We start from the raw sequence: 17,010 nt of genomic DNA, 5'->3' as shown, positions 1-17,010 counted from the left end.
GGATTGGGAGAGGGAAAAGGAAGAAGAAAAGAGAGGATTAGTAAATGAAAGCAGCAGTGAAAGAAGGATCATCACAGGCCTAGCATTTGCAGGCAAGCTAGAAAAAAGGAAGGTACAGGAAAAGGAAAGTTAGTACAATACAGATAAATCTGGAATACGTCTTTTAAAAAAGGAAGCTTTTGCTCCAAAACACTTGAAGAAAACTCTCACGAGGGGAAATATTAGATGCATCCAACAAAGAAAAGGGAGGGTGAAGAAAACAAAACTAAAGGTTCCTAAAGAATGTTATACGGACATATGAGAAAGTAAGGCAAAAAAACACCTTCCCATGTGATGAAACAGTAAAATTCAGATATATGCCAAATACGACATACTCCCAAACCTTTTCATACCAGCCATAGTATCCACTGTTAACAATAAATTCTATTACATTAGAAATGAGAAATCATGCCCAGAAATTGATGGGGGCTCTTAAATCACATATGATGTGGATGATCTAATGGATTTGGATATGCATATAGTAAACTTTCATTAGACATGTAAGAATATATGAATGATAGCCCCCTTTAGACTATTCCAATCACACAATGACATTTAAACATGCTGGACTGGCTGTACATTGAGGTCACATGAAAACATGTAGCACCAAGTTCTGTATGTTTGGTATGAAGCCTCGATTGTGGTTCTGGGTTTGTTTGTTTTTACAGCTGGGAATATAGGCAGATGTCTAAAGGTCAAGAATTCTTCCTTTGCTTTGCCCTATGTAGAAATTGTTTACAACAGCAAAGAGAAACAGTTAGGTTTACTGTCCAGCAGATTGCTTGGGGTCCCAGTTGCTTCTCCTTTAGAAGCCCTCACTTAAACACCAATAAGCAACAATTGCTTTCTCTATGCAAGAGTATAAGAGATGTAAGGCAAGGAAAGAAGATTAATGAGTAAAGTAACTAAAAAGATTCTCCAGCTTTGTTCTTTCTTAAGGGGGGAAAGGAGAGGAGGCAGATCTGATGACATGTACTTCCTCACCAAAGATAAAAACCTACAGGAATTCAGCTCTTAGAGATAGTAATAGCATAGTCATAGCTATTAGCTATAGGCTCACCAGTGACAAAACCAACAAATGTCTCTTGCACTAAGATTTAACATTTTAACCTAGCTCCAGCCTTGTTGAGTGCAGCCTTTCACAATGTAAGCACCCTCCACCTCTTCATCCTGAAATGTAGTCATTTATATAGTGTTTTATGTCTTGCCCCACAGGTTCCTTGTCCATCCCTCAAGTCCTTCTTGGTACTCTAACTCTACTCAGAACCCTCCTTGAAGCTGAAGCTATGGGTGGATGATTGACCCATAACAATTGAAAACAATTCAGACTGAGGGCTACATGGACACCAGACTTTGAACACTCATGTGGTGAGAATGAGATGAATCACTGGATGATGGCGAGGAAGAAAAAATTCTTACCAGCTAACCTTCAGAGAGCAGTACTAACCCATCCTGTGGGGAGGGACTATCCCATCAGGCAGTGCAAGATATCGCAAAGTCCTGGCAGGCATCCTCCTGAAGAAGACACCAGGTATTATGTATTGTGGAAGGCTTGGGTTTGGGGAACAGGTTGAGGGATGATAGGGAAGTGAGAGAAGACAGGCATAGCACACAGTTGCTGTGTGAGAGTAGTTAAACGCACTACTTCCGACTAGCTTTAGTTACAGTAACTCTGAAGCAATACACTAAAACAAAACTTCAATTAACAGGACAGAGATTCCTTTTCTCCAATCTCCACCTTTCATTAGAAGGACTATGATTTCAGCATCTGTTTCTATGCCTGCTGGGTTCCAGAATCAGCAGCCCTAAAATTGCCCAAATTCAGCTTCTAGAAGATATTCAAACACTAATTGTCTTAATTTAGCAAATAAGAAAAATGAAAACATAAAACTGAAAACAATTAGCTCTTTAAAAAACATTTTTATTACAAAAGGTTTAGTCATTGTAAGAATGTTTCCCACACAAATGGAACACTGCTTACAATTTCTTTCCCCACCAAGTTATACAGTAATGCATTAGAGAGCAACACAAACCCTTCTTCAATAAGTATAACTCTTCTCTTTCCTAACAATAAAAACTCTTCCAGAATTATCTTTTCACCCTCCCTTCTGAATAGATTTCTGAAAGAAATAAGTTATGAACAGCCTTCTGAGATCAAAACGACATTATTTTGAGCACCTACTGTAGCTCCAAGATCCATTTGGGTTCCATTAGCCAACCTCTCACATATAAGTGATTACAGATAAGGCGACTTCCAAAAAAGCACCAACCAGTTGAGAGCCATGAAAGTGGCTGCTCTGGGAACAAGAGCAGTCCAGCTGTTCAGAGACATGCAAGGTGATAGAAACTAGGACTGTAGAGACATATATTTTCTCCACTGAGTCCAGGGATCTTACAGGGCAGAACTGATAATGTAGCAGTCTCAACCTTTAGGTTTAAGCCTATTATTAAAATGCCCCAACCTTGGCACTTATCTAAATGGCACAGAATAAAAATATTCTCCCATACATCAGCCAGAGCATACCATTGGAAAAGTGTTTGTATCTGTCCCAGAATGAAAACTATGCTCTATAATGATCCGAAAGTGGGGTCCTCAGATCAGCAATACTTCTGGAGATTGTGAGAGTTATACAGAGGCTTTCATAGGTGTGACATGCATCGGAATATAAATACAATTATATCACATATCACAGCAGCCACATTTAACTGTTGGAAGCTGCTATGGAAGCTTCTGCACCTCATCAGAACATCTAAATGGCTCTTGCCTAATGCCTCAGTTGATTTTAAAATCAGATTCGAACTTCAGAAAGGGAGCACTGGTGACATGTACTACCCGTTCTTGCAACTTTGTCAGAAAAACTAACCAAAATATAAAACAGGCAAAGAAATGCCATAGCAGTTTGTTCTTCTTCATGAAGTGCTCCAACTTAGGACAGACATGCTGAAGACACAGCATTATTCCTTCTAGTAATGTCAAACATTTTAGGAAGGGTGCAAAAATATACCTACAGATGAGCTACCTTACTTCAGATCAGTTGTCATGATTCAGCTTAAAGGATTTGGACAACTTGCTTCTCAATTCAATCTTCCTATCAAAGTCAGCAGATGCCTGGAGCAGTGGTTTACATTGCTGAATATGAAGGAGCTATTCAAAACACAGCCCACAACAGTGAATGGAATAAATTGGCAGAAAGATGAGAATGGTGGGAAACTCCTGACCACTGACTGCATTTTTTTCTTTACACAAAAAGGGTGCCTCTGCAGAAGGAATGCAGAGGATGGATAATACACTTATGTGCTTATTCTTGTTTTCTTGGAAATATAAAATCCTATTCAACCTCTTATAAACCCTAGTTTTCAAAGGTCAACAGGAAGAATATTAATGTTGCATAGCTGATTAACCCATTCAGGCAGTTTCTAGATGTTTTACAGTACAAGAAATAAAATCTAACACCTTGGATGAGCAAATTCTACAGGTTCTCCATTTCCTCCCACTGGCTGGTAAAATCCAAGAAATAAGATATAACACTTAAAAAACACCTTCTGGGCCCCGGTTTACTGACAGTAAAATGATTTTTTAGAAGACAAAATAACATTGCTAGAAAAAATATATATAATATTTGTGCAAAAATTCCCAGCAGCTTTAATAAACACATTTCAAGTATTTAGTTTCCCTCTATAGGCAAGGTCTCTCTCCTGCCTTGGGATGGGAACTGTGGGGCTGTAAGAAAATTCAGCATGAGGAAACAGGATCCCTCCTTCTTTAAAGAAACGAACAGAAATCCAAGTGAATGGACTTCTTATAATAACTCTGTTTTGGATAATGCTTGTATAAATGAAGATTTTGCTGAAATGGCCTTTAGCCCACATGCCTTACTTATGCAAATCTCCAAACCCAATACAAAAGTGGTTCAGCTGTCCAGAGGCACCAGGTAAATGCAACTCATCTGGAATGACATAATTTAAGAATTTTCAACCGATCTCTTTAATTTTGTTCCAACTATTAAATAAATAACCTATAGAAGCTTAGTGTTCTGATCCTGGTTCATCTGAAATAGACAAGGACAATCCTGAATCAATTCCCAAACTGAGAAATAATGTTCTGCTTCTGTAGACTTTCTTTATGATCATTTCTAGGGAACTTCTACCCTCTACCCAAAACAGCCACTTAGGCTAACTTCCTCAGCAAGCAATACCTGCTGGTAAGCAAGGTAGTGCTGGGTCTTCAAATGATTCATGTTACATTCATGCTTAAGGAACATCAGTTATTCTTTGCAATATTCAGGAAGAACGGCAGGACAAACAACGTAACATTAATATTTTCAGAACAAATAAAGTATGCAGAATACTTTAAGGAAATGATTCCAAAGGAACTATGCCTTTTTCTACCAATCTTTTCAACAAAACCTCCAATAAAAGGTATTTCTCATGAAGGTGGAATCTCCCAAACACTTGCATGCTCTGCTCTAAGTATTTTAACCCTCAAGATGACAGCAGGTCCTACCTAGAGGCTTAATTGCAGCAGTGAACAATGGTCGGTTAAGTCCCAAAATACAAAACAAAATCAAACCAATTAAAAATCAATGCCAGAGTAGGCGGCCTCTGGTTTGAATAAGAATTCTGGAGATTCTGCTCCATGAGTGTCTGCCTGAGCCCAGATAATCGTAAAAGGTAGGAGAGGCATCAGCTGGAGGTAGGCATAAGATATGTATGTCAGTGTTGTTAAAGTGTTGGCTCATACCATGCTGGCATCAGATTTTGTCCCAAAGGAAGGGATTTCACCCTTAGGAGTAGAGGGAGTCCCAGCATCTGCCTGGACAAATCCTCTTCTATCTATTAAACTAGACAAGGAGGGGAAGAAAAAGGTGAGACAAGGTTAGATTACTGATTAATTATGCAAATAAGAAATAATGCTAAAACAATTAAGCAACAACAATTCTCTCATTTACCCCATCAGTTCATTATTAGGGATTAGGTGAGAATTCTAACTGGGTTTTCAATCACAAACAAGAAATTTGATAGTAATTTCTAATTAGTAAGGAATTACATAGAAGTACAAAGGTAAATGGTCTGGTTGTTGATCTGAACTTGTAAAAGTAAAAACTAGCTGGCAAACTATCAAATAAACTCAACTTATTAAATGCCCATGGCATTTTTCAGAAAAAAGTGATAAATTGTGAGCTGGGTAGCTATATAAATAAATAGCCAACATTTGAAAAAATTAATAAAATATCTTCAATCCCTCATTTAAGAGACAAAAAAATTGAATATGGTTCAGCTCTGTCCCACTTTATTCATACAGTACAGAATTCTACTGAAATTACTTTAAAATTGCTAAATACTAAACACATTTTGCAAGGTCAGGGTTCCATCAGAATATTATAACTTGTTCTCCATTACAATTCTCGGAATAAATAATATATTAAGGTCAAACCAGGAAAAAAAAGCCAGACAGAAATGTAAGATACTCAAACTATCCTTCCAAAATATAGAATGGGTAATCTCCACAATTTTTGTACATATTCTCCATATAATTTTTAGTATTATCTCAAAATAAGCATTGAAATAATAAATATTCCTTTTATATTTGCCTAATTCTCTTTCCTTGTCGTTAAACAAGGATTTATGATGGGATTGCCTAGAATGCTTCTGTTTAATGCTGCATCTGATCTACAAGGAATTGTATGCTAAGTGAAAATTCCTCACTGCAATTGTCAAACATCATCATTTTTGCCTAAAAGCTATAGCAGAACAAGATGGAAATAGAATATTCCGTCAGCTCTATTCAAAGATTAGTTCCAAACAGCTGATCTTTCTGAACTGTCTCCATTCCAACAGGTCATTATAAGTATAGGTAGTCCTTGCCTTACAATCATTTGTTTAGTGATGGTTTGAAGTTATAACACTGAAAAAAAAGTGATTTATGGCCCTTTTTCACTGTTATGATTGTTGCAGCACCCCCGTGGTTACACGGGGTTACACTTGGCAACTGGCATCTATGTTTGAAGGTTGCAGTATCCTGGGGTCATGGTAAACACAGCTTTTGTGACTTCTGACAAGTAAGGTCAATGGGGAAGCTAGATTCACGTAACAACTGTGTTGCTAACTTAACAACTGCAGTGATTCACTCAACTGTCTTGCTTAACAACAGAATTTTGGGCTCAATTGTGGTTGTAAGTAGAAGACTACCTGTACTATTTTATAAGAGTGTTGAAAATATTTTGTTTCAGAGGTAGATTATACTGGAATGTTCTGGATCACTTTGCCATTCCGGGGATTATAAACTTTGGGAAATGGCCAAACAACTGCAGGAACAGCCAGATCAAAGTGGTCTGGAGAAAAACAGAATATTCTATCTCCCGAACAGAACATTTTTCACACCTGCTTTTATTGTAAGATCTGATGCTTTTGTTGTGTCTCTTCATCCCTTTTCTTTCTTACTCTCTAAACACCATGATGTATGCCACGCGTGCCGGAAGTAGCATGCAGAGCTATTTCCCCCGGCACGCGAGAGCTCGCTGGGAAGAGCCCCACTGCACATGCACATGTGCCACTGCCACCCAACAGCTGATTGTTGGGTATCTGGTGTGCATGCGTGGGGCGCGCGGGGGAAATATGTGCGCAGGCACATGGTGGGATTGTGGATACATGCGCAAATGGATGACGCACGGGAGTGATTGTGTGTGCATGCGCAAGGGGAATCGCGTGCACAGACGCGGGGGGGCAGCACGCATTGCCTTCTGGGTGCTGGTACGCGAGCGCACAAGCGGGTTAAAATACTTAAGAGCACAATTATCGGCACGGGAGCCAAAAAAGGTTTGCCACCACTGCTCTAAACTGTAACTTTGTTAGGAATAACATGGTTACCTAACTTAGTTTGGGTAAAATAATATATATAGACTATGATTGTGTGTGTCACTTTAAATGTAAAACATGTATTTTGGGTGCGGTTGTAAAATCACCATAAGAGGGAGCAAGAGAGCTCACTGTTTGCTGGCTTTTACTGGATTGCTGACAATGATGGATTGATGGTGATAACTGCGTGTTTTCCCTGCTATTGCTGAACGAAGAAAAGAGGTTTGATTTTCTTCATATCTCTACTGCAAAAAGAGATATATTACTGGACTGATTATTCGTAAGTTTGCTGACCTCTTTTTCGACACTGGACTTTGCAACTGAATAATCCCCGGATGGACTGAACTAGTGTATGATATATGGACTGTTTGACTATGCTATAACTCTGACTGGAATAAAAACTATTTAACTGGCACAGTGTATCTGTTTTACTGAGTGTAAGCTACAACAACGTTTATCTCACATATCTGCCTGCCTGCCTGACTACCGTTGCACGTTCTGCTAGGGTGTATATCCCTAACAAACTTCATAGGCGGAACTGGCTTGTTTTTATAAAGTCCACTTGCCAGAATGAGGTTTTCCAAAGAAGACTGACATCACTACATTGTATCCTAACCAGTTTCAATGATTAGGACAACCATAAGCTGACAAAGGTAGTTGCCTCAAGAGCAGGCATTAAACTGTAGCAAATTATATTTTTTTAGTTAAGGAAAAGAAAGTGAACTTGGAACTTTTATTTCTGGCAGAAAAACACTTTCACCCAGCAATATGTATGTTGTAAAACTTAATTTTTAGCCCTGTCATTTCCACTTCCTTAGCTCTCTTCTTTCCCCTTTTTCTATTCCCTTCTGTTCTGTTTTCTAAGTTCATAATTTACATAAAGATATACATTGCATTATTGTTTTACCCAAAGGAGATTACAGTGGTATCAGTCAAGACACCAAATTCCCCCACTTAACTCCCATTTTTGCAAGACGTATATATTTTTCATTGTGTGAATGATGGATCATTCTCATGATCATAAATAGCAATAGCACTTAGACTTATATACCGCTTTATAGTTCTTTACAGCCCTCTCTAAGAAATTTACAGAGTCAGCATATTGCCCCCAACAATTTGGGTCCTCATTTTACCCATCTCGGAAAGATCTGAAGGCTGAGTCAACCTTGAGCCTGGTGAGATTCAAACTGCCAAATTGCAGGCAGACAGCAGTCAGCAGGAGTAGCCTGCAGTACTGCACTCTAACCACTGCACCACTGAAGCTCTAAATAAAGTACTAACTGCTGTTCTCTTTTTTTCTACCCGCATGAATGGCTGCACAGAACAGGAACAAGAGGCAACTGCAGGATCATCCATTAAGCATTTGAATACCAAGTCTATCTAGGAACATGTTTCCTTACCTGGGGTAAAACGGCCCACAGAGCACTGCACAGCAGTTGTTTAGGACACTTTTATGGCTATAGGGGTTGGCAAATTCAGAACCTCTCTTATTTGACCATGCCCCCTTGAGCTACAATCCAAAAGAGATTAATTGGTTAGGAAAAGTCCAGAGAATCTTTTGCTGGTTTGTCTTTACTTAGATGAGTGTCACAGTTAATTATACGACATATAAAACTAGTCCCCATGATATATTTGCACAAGCATGTATAGGAATTCAGATTACAGAACTGCTGCCATAGGTGTCTGCTATGAGGTCCCCCCCACACACACACAAAAAAAAAGAAATACAAAACATGCAAACTCATATTTGTATCCTGATATCAGATACACGTATATAAATTATTGGGCTGTGGTATCACTTGTCCCTTCCCACCACAGATATCTTGAAACATTTATTAATTTAAGTAAAGGCTAGCTGTCCCAAATCATTGAGTATACCTTCTAGACATTATGGGAGGCTATGAGATGGCTGATCTAAAAATTAGAACATTTTAAAAATCTTTTCACTAGAAATAAAGGCCTTTTTTCCTTATTTTGGAAAGCAGAAATGTCTATCTTTTCATCAACAATAAATGTTATAGTCACTCTGCTTTAAAACAAAACAAAGCAAAAACATTTTAAACATAATCTTGTGTCTTTCAAGAAATCAATTTAAGGCTGTCATGATGGCTATTTGGAATGTTAAACTTCTATTCACTGAAAATAATATCCTTACTCACATCCTCATTGGTTGTCAAATTGGAGGCAATTAAGTAAGTGTGAAACCCTGAGAGGCCAAAAATAGACCAGACTGAAAAAAAGCAAATCACCAATTCCAACAGAGTAAATTAGGAATTAAGGAATAATACTTGTGACTGAGGAGCATTCATTTCGCTGAAGTTCTGCCAAAGTTTTACTCCTAGTTACCACCCACCAAATGCATCTGAGCCACTTCAGCATAATTTTTAAAAGAAAGATGATATACAAATAAACCCAAAGACGTATTAATGATACAATAGATTCATCAGGGGAAAATGTATTCTGCACTTCAGGACGAAGAGTCCCCAGCTATTTTAATACTTTGCTATTTAATCCTATTTAAAAGATTTTCAAAACGGATTTACAGGCAAAGCTAAACCATGAGCAATAAAGCAAATGATACCACAGAGTGAAAGAGTGCAACAACAGCACAGCTACACAGTCAAAATACAGATTGAAAAAACCTTGGGGAAATCAAAAAGTCCCCATCTGGCTTTGAGATATTAAATTTGAGACAGGCCTGCCTCAGCTAATCATCACCAAAGGATGACCTCTACAGAGGGCACTGGATTTTCATTTTTTTGAGTCACCAAGTTGCATGGACCAATACCAGATTTTAGGTTAGATCGAAACACCTGCCAAAAGGGAAGGGGGACAAAAGGTCTGGGAGAAACTCTTCTTCATTCCCTAGGTCAGCCAACTCCCACTTTACATTCTCGACATGCGTTAGGACTATCACCCCAGGAACTGCTCAGATTCCCATTTATGATCAATTCTTGTTGAATACATTAAACAACACTATCAGGGGTTTTTAAGTGGGAGAGGGAAGAAACAGATATTGAAAGGATATCTTGCTGGTGTTGTTTTCAGAACAGTGAGAAAATCGTTTCCCTGGGAACCTGCAAAGCAAATAGACGTTGAGATAAAAGAAGGAATTTTTAAAAAGATTTTTAAAATCTTGCCTTTGTTATTGTTATAAATAACTCAAGGCAGCAAAACGTATCTCATACTCCTTTTTCCTATTTTCCTTCTCTAACCACAAAAACATACAGAAGATTAAACAGTGCTGATCCCCAGCATCTCAGATAGAAAAGAGGTTTTGAGCCATGCAAGTAACTCCCTCTTGAAACTGATTTGGTGAACTAAAGATGTGGTAATCCAACATGCTTAGATTGGGAAAGAGTTAATATATAAGATTGGTCAAATTTAGTACATTAACAAATTTATTCAATGTTATTTTTGTAACAAATATTTATATTAACATCTTTATTTGGCTACTGTATGGCCCACATTCATTTTTCAATTATTAATTGTAGGTATTATTATTACTTTCCACATATTTAATAAATGCCCTCATTAAAGTACTATTTGACAGTTTCAGAAGATTATTGGGTTTGTATCTGAGGGTTAGGAAAGGCCAATGTAGATTTGGAATGAGAGTTCATGCACATCTATTCTAAATAATTCTTTTTTCAGTTGTGGCTTAAGACACAGTGAACTTCCTAATACCTTCCTAGAGATCTGTGACATTCAACTTTGACAACAGGCTATACGTACGCAGAGCAAGGTGTGTGATGACACAAGCAAAGATGAAGGCTGTTAGGAAGGAGAGAGAGAGGATGAAGGCATAGAAGAATCGATAGTTCCGCTTCCCCACACAGTTGCCTACCCAGGGACAATGATGATCAAATCGTTCTGAGGAGAAAAGGAACAAAAACAGTATTAAAGGGAATGACATTTCACATGCTCAAGGAGAATATATACTTGGACTGTACATAATTTGCCAATCTGGGAACAAATTGTTCTAGAAACTCAGAACTCTTTGACTATTTTATTTCCATCTTCATTCACTCCAGAACATGGCACTGCAGGTTTAGTTTGTTGATCTTTGAAAACAACTTTTCTGGATCAGTAATAGCTTGAGATGTGCCAAGGATGGTTTGGCTCAATTTTATTTGGTCCAATTTTATTTAGAAAATGACATTCAGAACATCTAGAACCACTTCTGCTCCAGAGAATTCATTTTAAGCACTATATAAATGCCAATGCAACAGTGTGGTCCAAAGGAGGTTCACCGTGATCTGGAAGGAAATGAAAAGTTTTGGAATTCCCAAAGTGATATTTTCCTAGATTGACACTCTTTGTACACATCCCTTATGTATCTTACAAGTAATGCAGTAAACAATTTTAGAGGGTGAATGAATGTAACCAATGGTTAGCGTTGGATTCCAAAAGACCCCATTCAGGTCTACAGTCAGTCAGTCATGAAACTCACTGGGGGACTTTGGGTCAGTTACTGTTTCTTGCTGTCTTATTTAGTTCATAAAGTTGCTATTAAAATAAAATTTGAGGGGATCTGTATGTGTTTTATTGAATTCTTATAAAAAATGGAATGTAAACACTGCAAGCAAACAATACATTACGATCAGTAATGAGAGTTCTAAAATATTAAATAAGACAGTTTGGTGTGATTAAGACCTCATGCTAGAAACTGGGAGATTGTAAGTTCTAGGGTTAGGCACAAAATCAGCTGGGTGATCATTCTCTTTTAGCCCTAAGAAGTAGGCAGTGGTAAATCATTTCTAAAATCTTGCCAAGAAAACTGAAGGGACCTGCCCAGGGACCCACCAGAACTCAATACTCACTCAAAGACACAAAAAGAAAGAAATGTGAAATAGGCTGTGGCTTTTAAAGTTTCTTTTCTCTGAAAGCTCAACGTTAGCCTTTTCTGCTGAAATATCAACAGCTTGTATTCAAGTATATTGAACTGACTACTAGCTTAAGGGAATTGGTCACCATTGTATTAGAATGAGAGACACATAACTGAATGAAAAGTTCATTCACACAAGACATTCAACCAGAGTTAAAATGTTTGTTCAGAAATTAGGATGCCAGATTTACTTGTAATGCATATACTACTAGCTTCCCCCCAGTACTGAACTGCCAGAAATAGACTATAGAGCAGTCAATCCACAGTGTCCCGTTCTGCCTGCCTGCCTGCCTTAGTTTCTGGTTGTTTGGGAGCAGCTTCGGCTGAGAATAATAACTATTCGCCTCTTTTACTCAGCCGAAGCTGTTCCGATTCAACCATTAACGAAGGCAGGCAGGCAGGCAGAACGGAGCACTGGGTTGAACCCGCGAGTGCGCGCGGCGGGCGGGCGGACGGGGTGGGGGTGGGGAGAAACGGGCACTTCGGGAAGCTGCGGCGACAGGAAAAGCCCCCCGCTTCTTTGAAGCAGTTTCTTCCTGTGCTGGTGGAGGAGCGAGAGAGCGACTGAGAGAGCTGACCCAGACAGAAGGACAGGCTTCGGTTGCTTCCTCCCTCCCCTTCTTTCATTTGTGTCCTTGATCCCGATCCCAGCAGCATTCACCGAAGGTGAAGAAAGCCGCCATTTTTTAAAAAAATTCTTTGCGGCCCGGTAGAGAGTGCTCCACGGCCCGGTACCGGTCCGCGGCCCGGTGGTTGAGGACCCCTGCTATAGAGGACACTAGGGACAGCAGGAGGATCAGTTCTAATATACGTTTCTCCAGAAACCCAACTTGCAGATATGTTCATCAGATTTGTTGAAGTAGCAAACAAGTAGGAAACTAATTATTTGCAGCTTACAAAGGTATACATTGGCAAACCTTTGGGGCTTAGGAGTAAAAAAGGACTAAGTATTTTAGTAAAATTGAACCATTCAGGATGCAGTGAAATAATTCTTTTCACTAAGTAGTGAAATGACAGTGTCAAAAATGAGTGGGCAACTAAAGGTACCGGTAAATAAACTAAGAACCAGAAAAGCATTGTGGTTCTTTGAGCCACAGTGAAATTTCTCCCAGAGGATCGCTTTGGAAAAAATGCAGAAAGGCAAAACAATTTAACACATCCAAATCAATCCAATGCTGGGATAAAGAAAAGAAAGCTCATTCATGAATATCAAGAAAATGATATATATGTATAACTGAGTTGTTATTCTACTTTTAAAAATAGATTATTTTAGCTCCCTGATAGTTCCCCTTTTCCTTGACACTCCTATCCACATATTTGGAAAAATCAAAATGCTACCATAAAACCATTAAAAATTTCAATGTGCTTGACAACTGCCAACATTTTGATGGGAACATTTATTTATTTATTACATTTATTTATTTATTTATTGCCTCCTGTCTCATTAATATCCAGGGGAGGGGGCCTTACAATATAATAAATGTTTAAAAAAATCTAGAAAACAATTAAAATTAGAAAAAATGGAATAGAAAAACTAAAAAGCAAGATGATAGGTAGACTGGAGCTGATTTCTCTGCCTGATCAGCAACCCCAATGCAGCAGGCCCCTATCAGGGCCCCAGGCCAAGTAGCAGAGTCAAGTTTTTAGGCTCTTCCAGAAGACCAGGAGTGTGGGGGTTGACCCACCTCTGATGGGAGAATATTCCAGAGGGTGGGGGCCACAGCAGAAAAGGCTTATCGCCTGGACCTTGCCAGCTGAATTTTTTTGGCTGAAGAGATCCAAAGTAGGTCCTTTCTTCTAGAATGAGTGGGATGGGCTAGTCCCATCAGGGTGAGACAGTTCCTCAGATATCATGGACCCATATGATGGATGAAAGCAATTAACTTGCATTTGCATTGCAAATGTATCTAAGGCATTTTGGAAAAAAAACCTAATATGCAGAGCAAGTGTGAACTCATAGATAATTATTCAAAGTCTTATTTCCTTCCCACAATTTCACCTTTCAACAGGTAAATTATTAGGAACTTGATCTCCAATCAGTCAACATTTGGATATAATCAATTCTGTTAAAGTGTGTATTCCTCATTATTTAGCATTATTACAGCCAGGCAAATTAAGTTTCAAAGACAAACATTAGCTATCCTACTTATTCAAAAATGTCAATGCCACCCAAACTATAATTTTACCCACTCTATTTGCAGCTTATTATGTGCTGCCTTAGATACTATCTCTTCCTTTTCACAATCTGCTTAGGGTACATTGAAAAAAATATATGTGCCTAACCACTTTACCATTTCTCATAGCAAAACCCTTTTGTTGGCTTTGTCAGATATGGCTGTTCTCTCTTGCTATGCAATTTATTCTAACACAGGTATAGTCATATAGCTCAAGTCAATAACTGTGTTTGCTCCATTGTTTAAAACCATGACTATACATGAAATTGGCTGATAAAGTAGATTTGTATTCAGATTGGATTCCTTAAAGATAACTCACTGCCCTCAATTCAAGGATGCAATGATCTACTTCAAAAGTAGACTGCCTCGCCCACACCTTCTCCTTGCCCTAAAGAGTGATACATCCTGGCAAGGTTTAGTTTTTTGGGGTGTGACCATACTTTGGTTCATGTCTTGATATGCCTGTAACTATTCTTCCCAACTAACGTGTGCTACAGGAATATTTCATTATTACAAATGCCTCAAGAATGAAAGAAATGAAGAGCCAACATTTCCTTAAAGTGGAAATGGCTTGCTACTTCTTTGCTCTTTAAATTTTCAGCAATTCTCATCATTCTTAATATCTGCCTGTCACTTATCCTTGCTTCCCACTACCAAATAGACCTTAGTGTATTTAAAAAGTCAATTATCAGTGCCATGCATTCATCCATTCACTTTTTCTTCCCAGGAGATGCTCCTTAATCAATATATTTATATTGTGACCATATAGAAAGGCCAAATATATCTTACATCATATACAGTACTTTCACTGTTATAGCACCCCAGCAGAGAAATATAGGGTTTCCATTCTCAAGCAGGTACTCTTTTTCAGAGGGATGTTTATTGGGATGGCAATTTGTTTGACAGACAGGTAAAAAGAATGATGATGAGGGGAGGGGGGAAGAATTACAAGGTCTGAAATCTTGCTGATCTTGAAGCAAAATATACCCAGTGCCTTTTATTCTTCATTGCTCACACTTTTCTAAATATTCTCTTGCAGCTCAAAGAAGGCAAAATTCAAACTTTACAACTTTACATACAAACATCCAGGCATATTTTTGAACAGCAGGCACCTTTGGATTGTATCACAAAAAAATCCTGATAATCCTCTTTTTGAATCACTGTATTTGAGTTTGGGAAGTTTCTACCTGAATAGGAAATCTCTCTACCTTAGGAAATACCCCTATGCACAAGCAGAATGAGAAATCCCTCTCTATTATACTCAGAATTATCCTCTGAAGAACAATCAAATTTAAACAAAGAACATACAGCACAAAATGTGAACTCAAATGTTTCTGCATTCAACAAAAGCAGAAAAATAACTTTAATGGAAATGATAATCCTGATTGTTCACAGGATAGAAGTCTCACTCTGATCTTACCAACACAGTTGTCACAGACACTGCAATGGGAAGTCCTGGGTGGACGGAACATTTTACACGTGTAGCAATATTTCAATTTCACCATATACTTGTTTATTACAACTTCCATGGTTCGGGCAGGTGGCCGATAAGTGGAAGTGCCGAGGTTGTCTGTGAAATCAAAAATATTCACCTCTTAGACTCATCCAAGATTTGACTAATACCAGACTAAAGCAAGGACTGAATGCACATTGATAACCTTCTACCAAGTCTCCATCTAAACTAAGATCCAAACAACCCATCCACATCATTCACTGCTGCCTTTCTGAAATGATAGCATGTTATCTGAACTGTAGCAGGCCACTAATGAAAAACAGAATTCACTCCTGAAGCAATTCTTTCAGTGACTAATATACATTACATACATTATAATATACATATAACGTAAAAATACATTAATCCTCATATCTAAGCAGTGTTGTTATGATCCTGAGATGCATTTTAGTGGGATGTTTCAAACAATCCATATTCAGAATCATTCACTTAAAGTTGGTGTAAATCAATTTTAAAAAGGCCCAGGGAAAAGGATGTTTAAAAACTACATTACCTCAAAAATTAAAAGGGCAATCCAAACAAACCTTTCTTCATTGTTTATGTTAATATCTCTGCAGCTACCACTTTAAAAATATGAAAAGGTTGATTGATCATATGTCATTTTGAAAATATGATAGCAAAAGAAAGAACCAGGATATAAAAAAGATTCAGAAGTAAAATGTGTAACTATTAGATTATGGATTCCTATCAACAAGTCAAAGGCTTGTTTTGGAATTAGTCAAAGACTAAAGCTTATTGGAATTAGTCAAAGCTTATTGGAATTAGTCAAAGACTAAAGCAGGGGTCCTCAAACTTGGCAACTTTAAGACTTGTGGACTTCAACTCCCAGAATTGCCCAGCCAGCATAGCTGTCTGGAGAATTCTGGGAGTTGAAGTCCACAAGTCTTATAGTTGCCAAGTTTGGAGAGCTCTGGGCTAAAGGATAAAATAGCCCTCATCTGACTCTACATGTGCACTTTCTATAGATAATTTCAATAATGAAAATGCCAAAATGACATTTCTGGATAAATACTATTAATAGCATCCCTTATATATTTTTCCACAAAGAAATGTAATAAGCCTCACCAATCCATTTCTCCAGATCTGCAGCTTCACTGGGCGTGGCTCTGGGCAAAATACCGGGATCTCTGAAGCTGGTTTGTAGCAAACAACTGATGACAAAAAGGAACAGGATGCCAGCAATGATAGGAATGGCCATGGTCAAGTTATGAGCCAGGAATGGACAGCTGAAAAGTAAAGAAAACATTATTTAAACTGAATTTCCATTTGTCACACTAATTTTCCACTCATTGCTTGGTTTCTTTTCCTAGCCAAGCTGCTTCCTTCAACTAACAAATATTATAGCATAACCTGCCTAGCCCTCTAAACCTTTTAGGAAAAAGATGCAAAGATACCTATCTCATAGACAGGATTCATAGCATATTCCTGGGATGAAACTTGTTAAGCACTTTCAGTATATACTTGTTAAATAATGTTAAGTCTTTCTCAAAAACAATACTATAGAATAGCATTTAGAGCATTTTCTCCTTAACACCGTGCTT

The 17,010-nt window shown here is 38.2% G+C and overlaps 1 protein-coding gene across 6 annotated transcripts in view; it reads right to left on the bottom strand.

Moving 5' to 3' along the window:
• The window catches only part of ZDHHC18 (zDHHC palmitoyltransferase 18), a 58,824-nt gene that overhangs the window by 35,041 nt on the left and 6,773 nt on the right, over positions 1-17,010 (bottom strand). For 5 of the 6 annotated variants that reach the window (XM_087970659.1, XM_087970658.1, XM_026676063.2 and 2 more), the window contains exons 2-8: positions 16,535-16,695; positions 15,377-15,526; positions 10,630-10,767; positions 9,923-9,971; positions 9,054-9,156; positions 8,295-8,404; positions 4,781-4,880 (exon numbers count right to left, since the gene is read on the bottom strand). In XM_087970659.1, the coding sequence (XP_087826785.1) occupies positions 4,781-4,880; positions 8,295-8,404; positions 9,054-9,156; positions 9,923-9,971; positions 10,630-10,767; positions 15,377-15,526; positions 16,535-16,695 (811 nt within the window). Of the gene's footprint in view, positions 1-1,458; positions 1,555-4,780; positions 4,881-8,294; positions 8,405-9,053; positions 9,157-9,922; positions 9,972-10,629; positions 10,768-15,376; positions 15,527-16,534; positions 16,696-17,010 lie in introns of all 6 variants that reach the window. The other variant, XR_015750447.1, reaches the window with a different exon arrangement.

Source organism: Notechis scutatus, chromosome 8 (genome assembly GCF_049901735.1).
Source record: "Notechis scutatus isolate UNSWTSFEM ecotype Mainland chromosome 8, rNotScu1.2, whole genome shotgun sequence".
Lineage (NCBI taxonomy): Eukaryota > Metazoa > Chordata > Lepidosauria > Squamata > Elapidae > Notechis > Notechis scutatus.
This window is presented reverse-complemented; position numbering and strand designations above follow the sequence as displayed.